Source organism: Vicugna pacos, chromosome 23 (assembly GCF_048564905.1).
Source record: "Vicugna pacos chromosome 23, VicPac4, whole genome shotgun sequence".
Lineage (NCBI taxonomy): Eukaryota > Metazoa > Chordata > Mammalia > Artiodactyla > Camelidae > Vicugna > Vicugna pacos.
This window is the reverse complement of record NC_133009.1, coordinates 9,317,948-9,330,256: the sequence shown is the minus strand read 5'-3', so window position 1 is coordinate 9,330,256 and position 12,309 is coordinate 9,317,948. Positions and strand designations below refer to the sequence as shown.

The window sequence follows — 12,309 nt, the reverse complement described above, 5'->3', positions numbered from 1 at the left end:
TCTGTATCATTGATGTCTAATGTCAAAAAAATAAAAATCTTGAAAAAAAAAAACAAGAAGGAAAAAGATACTCTTTGTACCTTTAACACATGTTGGCAACTCAGGCTCCCAAGTACTGTCTGCGCCACAGACAATTCTGCTTTTGCCACGAAGGCTAAAACCCTTGTCACATTCAAATACAACTTCTGCTTTGTAGTAATATTTTGCTCTAAATCCTGATACCATGGTTCCATGATCGACAATTGGGTAGATACATTTGACCACTGAAGAGTGAAAAAATTCCAAAATTAATGGAAAGTTACTTTCACATAGCACAAAGCAGTAACTTCCAGTGGGAAGAAAGAGGCAAGAAATGAAAGGCAAGATGTTAACTGAAAAAACAAAAGACTTTATATTTGTGCATTTGATTTCCAAGCAAACAGATTTAGAGAAATCTAAGAACGTTTTTCCACCTAGAACAGACTGCCATTACAGTTTATTGGCTTTCCTAATTTTTTCCCCATTACTATAGAGTTTTGAGAAAGGTCTGACTACCAGATACAAATTCAGGTTAAATTCAAAAGCAACTTTTGATACCATTTAGCTCTGGGACTGTTTTTTTAAAGATCATGGTGACACTAGTTAGAGTTCCCTGATCTTTTAAAAAGGTAGTGAAGACTTTTTGGAGAAGGTAATACTTTAAATACTCAAACTTAAAAGTTGAAAAATCCAGCCATGCAAAATGTTTAGTCTTCAGGCTGATGTACTCTGGTATTCCCCACTCTACTCTACTTCTTCAGAAGTAAAACACAGGTCATGCCCTCTAGATTGACTTCAAGATTATGTTTTGCAGAATCTGGAAAAAAAAAAAAAAGAAACCAAAACCAAAAAGTGCTGGGCTGGGCAGGGAGTTCAGAGGACATCTTATGAGAGTAAATCTGAGAAATAACTGAGGGCCAGATAGCAGAAAGCCTTTTAAACCAGAAGTGTTCCTCCTCCTTTCCTGTGGATCTGAATTTCCATCAGGTATCATTTCTCTTCCACCAGAACTTCCTTATCAATTCATGTGTTCAGGTCAGCTTATCACAAGTTCTCTTAACTTTTGTTTATCTGAAACTGTTTTTATTTATTTCACCTTCAGCTGAAAGACTCCTCTTTGATAGGGAATTCTAGGTGCTTTATTCATTCCTGTTGTTGCATGGATTAAAAGCTCATTCATTTTTACTGCAGAGTGTTATATATTATATTGTATGGATATACCAAGGTTGTTCCTCCATTCACCAGTTGAAGGACATGTGGCTTGTTTCTGTAGTAGGATGACAATGACTAAGGATGCTATGAAAATTCTCATGCAGGTTTCTATATGTAAATGTTTTCATTTCACTGGAATTTCTGAGTAGTGCCTTAAATATATGCTTCACTCTATAAGAAATCGCCAAACTGTGTTCCAAAATGGTCATATTACTTTGCATTCTTATAGCAATGTATTGGAGTTCCAAATACTTAAACTTCATCAAAATGTGGTATTAGTTTTTCTTTTTAATTTCAGCCATTCGAATAGGCGTTTAGTGGTATCTCATTGTGTTGTTAAATTACATTTATGTTATTACTTACTAATGATATTGAAAATTTTCATATACTTTTTTGGCACCCACATATCTTCTTTGGTGAAATAAGTCTATTTGAATATGTTGTGAAAAGGTTTAAGTTGTCAAATTTATAGGCATAAAGTGGTTTGTTTTATTCTCATTTATTCTTAAAACGTCTTCAGGATATACAGTAATGCCCTCTTTTTCACTCTTAATATTGGTAACTTCTATCTTCTTTTTTCTGTCAGATTGTCTGTAGGTTTATCTTTTTTACCACCTTCTCCAAGAACCAGGTGTTTATTTCTTTAATTATCTCTATTTTGTTTCTTTTTCAATTTTATAAATTTTTCTCTGTATTATTCCCTTGTGTTTTCCTGTTTGGGGTCTAATTTGCTTTTCTTTTTTAGTATCTTAAGGGGGAAGCTTAGATTATTGATTTGAGATTTTTCTCTTTTTCTAATATATGCATTTCATACTACAGGTATCCTTCTAAACAATGCTGCTTTTGCTGTCCCACAATTTTGATATATTAATATGTTGTGTTTTCATTTTTATTTAATTCAAAACACTTCCTAATTTCCATGAGACTGCTTCTTTGAATCATGGGTTACTTGGAAGTGTCTTGCACACTTTTCAAATATTTGGATGTCTAACATATACCTTCTTTTGAGTTCTACATTCATTCTATTATGATCAGAAAATGTACTGGTAATAGTTTCAATTTTTTAGAAATGTGTTAAAATTACTACCTAAAATATGGTGTTAGAGAATGTTCCATGTACACTTGAAAGGAATAAATATTTTATTATTATTTTGTGGATCCTTCTTTAAGAGTCAAAGCCCCTTCAGTGTCTCCCTGCTTTTGATCACTGTGTAATCATTAGACATTGTTGTTTAAGTAAGTTTCGTCTAGAGTTTAACAATCTTATTCGTCTTTTACAATTTACCATTTCCTGTGCCCAGAACTTTCAGAGGTCTTGTAATACATGATAAAACTTTCTAATTTTTAAAGCCAGTATGTGCTGAGTTTTCTGATGCTTTCAAACAAACAAAAATCCTAACTCATACGTATTGCAGTAGTTCATGATGTGTAAATTGGAAAGTGAAGGACGTGGGGTGACAGGTGGGGAACTCTACAACTAGAACTATTTTTTATTTGATTTGGCCTATATTAGATTAACTTGGAAGTCAATTTAGCAGGAGGAGCAAGTACATATGGCTATTTCATTTACTTGTTGGTAAAACTATTTACAAAGTGTTTCCGCAGTATTTACACATGAAGAAGGGAATAAATGGAAATTATTACCTTTACACTGAGGAGCGTCACTACTCCATGTGTCACTCCCAACACAAACAAGCCTGCTCTCTCCAACAAGTGAGTATTCATCTGGTCCACTCGAAGGATCACAAATATAAGTTACTGCTTCATTATATTCAAAAATATCCTTGTGGCTATTGGTGTATCTTCCATTTTCTATTTCTGTAGGTCGTGAACACTTAATCTCTTGAAAAGGGGGGAAAAGGGCATAAGGTCAAGGGAAAAGATCGATGGTATTAGTGAAGTCTCATGAATTGCCTTTAAAAAATTTACTTACATATGATCTATAAGCTAGTTGTGAATCCAACATCCATTTAGAAGAAAGTCTCTATGTGAAAATGTATTATCCTAAGTTTAAATCGTTAATATAGAAATTAACTTTTAGAGTAAAACTTGTTTTCTTAAATACTTCTACAAAATATGAAATACATCTATTTACCTGCAAGGGTATGCTAAGTTTTGCTATCATCATAAAAGGTGCTGACAATATAATGCTAAAATACACTTGTGATTAAAAGCACAACTCAGTGCTAGTTGAGAAATGCTTTATGGTTTATAAATATCCACTCACTAAATTGGTAGTTCATTTTAGCACGAAGTATTACTGTCATTTTTCACTGCCATTCTTATAAGCATATGGTGAAATTTTCTAGAGGCTACAAATTGTGTGATTTTGCCGCAGAGTGAGTCCAGATATTAAAGAAAGTTGGAAAGCTGTAGAACAATGTCACTATTCTCACTTTTGGCTTTGGAAAATTTTGATTTTTTTATAAAAATATATTGCGTGTGTTAGCATGTATTAAGTTTACTCTTCTTAAAAATGAACTAATAAATAGTTATTTAAAAATCTTTTCAGTTTTAACTGCAGTATAATAAATATTAAGAGATATAACCCACATAAAGTAAAGTTCTTTGGTGTCTATGTTAATTTAAAAGCTTAAAGGGGTCCCCAGGCCAAAAAAAATCTGAGAACTTCTGCGCTATAGTTTAAAAAGAGAACATGCTTACTTTCACATATTGGGGGATTATCATTCCAGGCCACAGTATTTTCAGAAATTTCACAATGTAGAATTTTTTCTCCAATTATGTAAAAACTATATGAGAAAAGAAAAGTTACTATGTTCTTTAGCAAATGCAAGATACACTTAATAAGGAAAACATTTGTATATGGCTATTTTTCTGCACTATAGTAATTTGAGGGAGAAGTTTCTTTAAAAATATAAATGGAAGTGCTAAATTTGCAACTTAATCAAATAAAGAGATTCTGCATGTGAATACACATTGGCCTACAGCAAGATATCCAAATTGCTCTGTAATGCCTGTCAGTCTGGCCCTCTTTGCTGTCTCAGGCAAACGCATCACACATTCACTTCTGTGCTTTTGCTCACACCATTCTGCTCAGTGGGGACTGAGTAGAGAGATCAGGCCCTAGAGCTTGCCTGCCTGCATCCAGGTTCCAGCTCTGAGACTCACTTCTTATTTGAACTTGGATGAGTCCCTTAATGTTTCTTTTGCTCGGTTTCCTCATCTATGAAAAGGAGAATAATAGTACATACCTCATGTGACTGTTTTGAGGACTGGGTAAGTTAGCACCTGGCACATAGTGAGTACTAGGTAAATTTAAGCTCTTATTAATACTCTTTAGATCAGGATACAGGCATATCTGATCTTATTGTTCTTCACTTTATTAAATTTCTAACAAACTGAAGTTTTGTGGCAGTCCTGCACTGAACAAGTCAATTGGCACCATTTTTCCAACAATGTTTGCTCACTTTGTGTTGCTGTGTCACATTTTGGTAAATCTTACATATTTCAAGACCTAAACAGACCTGAAGAATATGATGATTGAAATAAAAAATAAACTAGAAGGATTCAACAGCAGATTAGATAATACTGAATAATGGATTAGCAACTGGGAGACAGAATAGTGAAAATCACTCAAGCTGATTAGAAAAAAAAAGAATTTGAAAATGTGAGGATGGTTTAAGAGACCTCTGGGACAATAAAAAAAGTATACTAAATAATTCACATGATAGACACCCCAGAAAAAGAAGAAAGAGAGAAAGGAGCAGGGAACTTATTTTTAAAAAGAGTAGCTGAAAACTTCCCTAACCTGGAAAACATGGCATGAGACTAGAAATCAACTAGAAACAGAAACACATGGAGGCTAAACAATGTGCTACTAAACAACCAATGGGTCACTAATGTAATCAAAGAAGAAATTAAAAAAAAAACCTGGAGACAAATGAAACAAAAACACAATGATCCGAAATCTATGGGACACACCAAAGGCATTTCTATGAGGATAGTTTATAGCAATACAGTCTTACCTCAGGAAGTAAGAAAAATCTCAATTAAACAACATAATCTTACACCTAATGAAACTAGAAAAAGAACAAAGAAAACCCAAAGTTAGTAGAAGGAAAGAAATCATAAAGATCAAGGCAGAAATAAATGAGACTAAAACAAATAGAAATGATCAATGAAACAAAGAGCTGGTACTTTGAAAAGATAAGCAAAAGTGATAAACCTTTAGCCAGACTCATCAAAAAAAAAAAAAAGGACCCAAATCAAGATAATCTGAAGTCAAAAATGAGAACTTACAACCAACATCCCAGAAATACAAAGGATCATAAAAGATTTCTATGAAAACTATATGGCAATAAAATGAATAACCTAGAAGAAATGCTCAAATTCCTAGAAATGTAAATCTCCTAAGATTGAACAAGGAAGAAATAGAAAATACAAATTGACCAAATATCAGTAATTAAATTAAATTACTAATAAAAATACTCTCAATAAACAAAATTCCAGAATCAGATGGCTTCACACAGGGGAGTTCAAGCAAATATTTAGAGAAGAGTTGACATCTATCCTTCTCAAACTATATTTCACAGCACAGGGAATATTGCCAATATTTTATGATAACTATAAATGGAGTATCATCTATTAAAATTTTGATTCACTATGTTGTACATCTGAAACTAATATAATATTGTAAATCAACTATAACTCATTTAAAAAAAAAGAGTTAACACCTATCTGTATCAAACTATTCCAAAACATTGAAGTGGAAGGAATGCTTCCAAAGCATTTTACAAGACTAGCATTACCCTGATACTAAAAACCATACAAAGATGCCACAACAAAAGAAAATTACAGACCAACATCCTTATGAACATAGATGCAAAAATCCTTAACAAAATACTAGCAAACAAATTAAAAATATTTGAAAAGTATCATACACCACAAGCAAGTGAGATTTATCCTAGGGATGCATGAATAGTTCAATATTGCAAATCAATGTGATATAACATTAACAAGTTAAAGGGTAAAAATCACAGATTATCACACAGATTGCAGAGAAAGCTTTTCAACAAACTCGACTTTTATTTATGATGAAAATTCTCAACAATGTGAATATAGAGGGAATATACCTTAACATAATAAAGGCCATATATGACAAGCTTACAGCTAATATCATAACCACCAGTAAGAATATGAAAACTTTTCCTCTAAGAAAGGAACAAGGCAGGGATTCACACTCTTGCCACTTTTATTCAACATAGTATTAGAAGCCATTGCCACAGCCATCAAACAAGAAAAAGACATAAAAGGAATCCATATTGGAAAGGAGGAACTAAAACTGCCATACAGAAAATCCTAAAGATGCTGTCAAAACTCCCAGAACTAAAAAATAAATTCAGTAAAGTTGCAGGATACAAAATTAATATACAGAAGTTGGTTGTGTTTCTATATACTAACAATAAACAATCAGCAAGATAAATTAATAAAACAATTCCATTTATAACTGCATCAAAAGAATAAAGCACACAGGAATAAACCTAACCAAGGAGGTAAAGGACCTGTACTTAGAAAACTACACACTGTGATGAGAGAAATTGAAGATGACAGAAAAAAATGGAATGGTATACCACACTCATGAATTAGAAGAATAAATATTGTTAAAATGGCCATATTCCCCAAGACAATCTACAGATTCACTGCAATTCCTATTAAAATACTAACGGCATTTTTCACAGCATTGGAACGAATTCTAAAATTTGTATGAAAACATGATAAACTCCAGGTAACCAAAATAATCTTGAGAAAGAACAAAGCTGGAGGTATAACACTCCCTTATTTCAAAGCACACTTTGAAGCTACAGTAATCAAAACAACGTGTTATAAAAACCAAACACACAGATCAATGAAACAGAATAGAGAGACCAGAAATATACCCATGCTTATATGGTCAATCTAGGGCAAAAGAGGCAAGAATATACAATGGGGCAAAGATAATCTCTTGAATAAATAGTTCTGGGAAAAATGGATAGATACATGCAAAAGAATCAAACTGGACTACTTTCTTAAACCATAAGCAAAAATAAAATACAAATAGATTGAAGGCTTAAATATAAGACTGAAACTGTACAACTTTTGGCAGAAAACACAGGTAATATGTTCTTTGATACCAGTCTTAGAAATATTTTTTCAGATATGTCTCCTCTGTAAGGGAAGCAAAAGCAAACATAAACAAATGGGACTACCTCAGACTAAACATTTTCACACAGCAAAGGAAATTATCAACAAATGAACTGGGAGAAGATATTTCTAAATGATATATCTAATAGAATGCTATATTCAAAATATACAACTTATACAACTCAACATAAAAAAATGGGCAGAGCATTTTTTCATGTGCTTTTGGATCATTTGTATGTCTTCCTTGGAGAATTGCTTGTTTAGGTCTTCCGCCCATTTTTGGATTGGGTTGTTTATTTTTTTCTTATTGAGTCGTATGAGCTGCTTATATATTCTGAAGATCAAGCCTTCGTCGGTTTCACTTGCAAAAATTTTCTCCCATTCCGTAGGTTTTCTTCTTGTTTTACTTCTGGTTTCCTTTGCTGTGCAGAAGCTTGTAAGTTTCATTAGGTCCCATTTGTTTATTCTTGCTTTTATTTCTTCTAGGAGAAACTTTTTGAAATGTATGTCAGATAATGTTTTGCCTATGTTTTCCTCTAGGAGGTTTATTGTATCTTGTCTTGTTTAAGTCTTTAATCCATTTTGAGTTGATTTTTGTATATGGTGTAAGAGAGTGTTCTAGCTTCATTGTTTTTCATGCTGCTGTCCAGTTTTCCCAACACCATTTGCTGAAGAGACTGTCTTTATTCCATTGTATATTCTTGCCTCCTTTGTCGAAGATGAGTTGACCAAAAGTTTGTGGAGAGGCTGTGGAGAAAGGGGAACCCTCCTACACTGCTGGTGGGAATGCAGTTTGGTGCAGCCACTATGGAAAACAGTGTGGAGATTCCTCAAAAGACTAAGAATAGACTTACCATATGACCCAGGAATCCCACTCCTGGGCTTGTATCCAGAAGGAACCCTACTTCAGGATGACACCTGCACCCCAGTGTTCATAGCAGCACTATTTACAATAGCCAAGACATGGAAACAGCCTAAATGTCCATCAACAGGTGACTGGATAAAGAAGATGTAGTATATTTATACAATGGAATACTACTCAGCCATAAAAACCGACAACATAATGCCATTTGCAGCAACATGGATGCTCCTGGGGAATGTCATTCTAAGTGAAGTAAGCCAGAAAGAGAAAGAAAAATACCATATGAGATCACTCATATGTGGAATCTAAAAAACAAAAACAAAAACAAACAAACAAACAAAAACAAAGCATAAATACAGGACAGAAATAGACTCATGGGCAGAGAATACAGACTTGTGGTTACCAGGGGGGTGGAGGATGGGAAGGGATAGACTGGGATTTCAAAATTGTAGAATAGATAAACAAGATTACACTGTATAGCACAGGGAAATATACACAAAATGTTATGATAAATCACAGAGAAAAAAATGTGACAATGAATGTGTATATGTCTATGAATGACTGAAAAATTGTGCTGAACACTGGAATTTGACACAACATTGTAAAATGATTATAAATCAATAAAAAATGTTAAAAAAAATGGGCAGAGCACTTGAATAGACATTTTTCCAGAGAAGACCCACAGATGGCCACCAGGCATATGAAAAGATGATCAACATCTGGTCATCAGGGAAATGCAAAACAAAACCACAATGATCAATCATCTCACACTTATCAGAATGACTGTGATCAAAAAGACAACAAATAACAAGTGTTGGTCAAGATGTGGGGAAAAAGAAAAATCACGTAAGTTGATACAGCCATTTTGGAAAACACTATGGAGGCTCCTGAAAAAGATAAAAATAGAGCCTCCATATGATCCATCAATTTCACTTCTGGGTATCTTTCTGAAGATAAGAAAACCATTCATTCGAAAACCATTAATTCAAAAAAGTATATGCACCCGTACGTTCATTTCAACATTCTTTAAAACAGCCAAAATATATATGGTAGCAAACTATGTGCCCTTCAACAGAATGACTAGATTAAGAAGATGTGATACACACACACACTGGAATCTAGCAGTCATAAAACAGGGAAATCTTGCCATTTGCAACAACATGGATGGGCTCAAAAGAATATTATGCTAAGTGAGATAAGTCTGACAGAAAAATACAAATACTGTATTATTTCACCTACATGCTCAATTTAAACACAAAACAAATGAAGAAATACAAAGAAATGGAAACAGACTCCTGTTACAGAGAACAAAAGGGTGGTTGGCAGAGGGAAGGGGTGGAGGGAGGAGTGAAGAGGGTGAGGGGAATTAAGAGGCACAAACTCCTAGTTACAAAAGAAATAAGTCACAAAGATGAAATGTACAGTATGGGAGAAATAGTCAATAAATTGTAGTAACTTTGTATGATGACAGATGGTAACTAGACTTATTGTGATCGTTTTGAAATGTATAAAAATATCAAAATCCTATGTGATGCACCTGGAACTAACATAATTTGTAGGTAAATTATTCTTCAATTGAAAGTAAGAAGACATAAAATAAACAACATAACTACTATATATAAAATAAATAAGCAAGGAAGTCCTACAGTATAGCTCAGGGAACTATATTCAATACCTTGTAATGGCCTATAATGAAAAAGATTATGAAAAGAAATATATATGTGTATATATGTACATATATATGTATAAATGAAACACTATGCTATACACCAGAAATTAACACAACACTGTAAATCGACTGTACTTCAATAAAATGGAAGAAAATAAACAACCTAACTTTACAACTTAAGGAACCAGAGAAAGATAAACTAAACTCAAAACTAGCAGAGGGAATTAAAGTCTTCCAAACCTATTCTGAGACCAGTATTACCATGATACCAAAACCAGATAAAGATACTACAAGAAAGCAAGCTACAAAATAACATCACTTATAAACACTGATACAAAAATCCTCAACATAATGCTGGCAAGCAGTTCATCAATGTATAAAAACGATTAAAAACTGTGACCAATTGAGAATTATTTCTGGAGTGCCAAGATGGCTTAACATATGAAAGTCAATCATTGTAATTAATATGCCACATCAACAGCATGAAGAGAAACAAAAACCCAACATGATCATCTCAATTGATGCAGAAAGAGCATTTGACAAAATTCAACATATTTCATGATAAAAATATCCAGCAAACTAGGAGAAGATGGAAACTGTCTCAAAATAATAAATGCAATACATGGAACACATAGCAAATACCACACTTAATGGGGAAAAGCTAAAAACTTTTTCTCCAAGATGAGAAAAGGCAAGGATGGCCACTTTTACCACTTCTATTCAATATGGTACTGGAAGTTCTGGCTAGAGCAATTAAACAAGAAAAAGAAATAAAAAGCATCCAACTTGAAAGGGAAGAATTAAAATTATCACCTTTTGCAGATGATATAATTTTATATTTATAAAACTTGGAAGATTCCTCACATACACAAAAATATTAGAACTATTAAATGAATTCAACAAAGTATGATTAAAGCAAATATTTAAAAACCTGTTTCATTTCCACACTGTATTACATTTACCCTCTAAATTAATATTTAAAATATATGCCCAGGATCCCCAATATGTATTATTAAAGAAACTTTGTAGAACAAAAGCTATTATTAAATACTCAGTACTTCTTTCTGAGATGCTTCATTCCTTTGTAGCAGTCTGAAAAAATAAGGTTTTCCAACTAAGAGATTATCATCAACATTATGGTCTGGGCTAAGCAGGTCAATTTAGATCTGGTAAAACTTTACAGATTATCTCAATATAAGAATATCTTTGGTTGGCAATTCTACCTCCCATTTCCATAAGCCCCACTTCAACTCTGAGAATTGGCCATTTATACAGGGTACACTTTATTGCCAAGAATAAAGTTACCATAATTACTACATTTTAATGCTTAAAATAGGCTTATTATTACATATGGTAAGTATTATACAGTTTTGCTTTCCTTCAATTTAAATTTCTTTCTAATTACCCACCTTTTCAGTCTTCATAAATTAGCAAGAGTTGTTTGGCTACAAGTGTGACATCACATAGAAAGCAAAATGAAATCAACTTTACAGGAAATGCTTAAGAAGAATAGCAATACAAAAATGGAATTAGTCACATTCAACCTTATTTCCTCTAAGGAGCATCTTACTTACCCCTCATTACAAACAAAATGAGCTTGTGTACCAAATGCAAAGCTTTCATTTACGCAGATAACTTGGCCATTAACAGGATCTCCTAGATTAGGACATAATTTTCCTAAAAGAAAATATTCAAATTTGTTGTTTTATACCAATTTCAAAATAGATTTGAGTCAAATTCAGAATTCTACATTGCTTGCTTGAATTCATGGGAATCTTATTATTTACTTAAATATGATTTTCCTTCTTTACTATATGGCCAAACATGATTCACACTTACCCAGGCAACCAATTGCAAAGAAGATTCCTTGGGGATTTTTTAGCCTAAACAATTGCATTGCCATCTAAAACCTACATTCACACGAGAAAAGCATTACTGCAGTAGTAGAATACGCATGCTAAGATGTGTGGAATTCTCCAGAGCAATACAAAAAATTTTTGTTTACTTACGTGTACAAGCCTCCATTAGTTGTGCCCATGTATTATCATCCTGACAAACTGTAGAGGTGGGAAGAGGAGGAAAAATGGGCTTGTAACCTGGGCGACACTCATATTTTACAGTTTCTCCAGAACTGTAGCTGGGTTTAGCTGCACCTTGGAGCTTCATAGTTTGAAATCTTGGTGGACTATCACAGGCATCTAGGTATAAGAGAGTAAGAACATGAAAATGAAGTACTTCATCTCATTCACCAGTCAGGGACTGCGGCCCTGGCATCAGTTAGGTAGTGTGGAATACATAGAAAGGCACTTGGCAAGATTTTAAATTCTTTTGGGTCCCATGCTTTTACCCAAGTGGTGGCAGCAGTGGAGTATGTGCCTTGCTTACTTTAAAGAACAACCTATTAGCT

At 33.4% G+C, this 12,309-nt stretch overlaps 2 protein-coding genes across 7 annotated transcripts in view; both read right to left on the bottom strand.

Annotated features, from left to right (window-relative positions):
• LOC116279904 (membrane cofactor protein-like) overlaps positions 1–12,309 on the bottom strand; it is a 281,425-nt gene that overhangs the window by 81,203 nt on the left and 187,913 nt on the right. The gene's annotated exons all lie outside the window — the stretch shown is intronic.
• LOC140688716 (membrane cofactor protein-like) overlaps positions 1–12,309 on the bottom strand; it is a 32,559-nt gene that overhangs the window by 14,228 nt on the left and 6,022 nt on the right. For all 4 annotated transcript variants that reach the window (XM_072948449.1, XM_072948451.1, XM_072948452.1 and 1 more), the window contains exons 2-6: positions 11,912–12,100; positions 11,477–11,579; positions 3,895–3,980; positions 2,875–3,072; positions 81–263 (exon numbers count right to left, since the gene is read on the bottom strand). In XM_072948449.1, the coding sequence (XP_072804550.1) occupies positions 81–263; positions 2,875–3,072; positions 3,895–3,980; positions 11,477–11,579; positions 11,912–12,100 (759 nt within the window). The remainder of the gene's footprint in view (positions 1–80; positions 264–2,874; positions 3,073–3,894; positions 3,981–11,476; positions 11,580–11,911; positions 12,101–12,309) is intronic.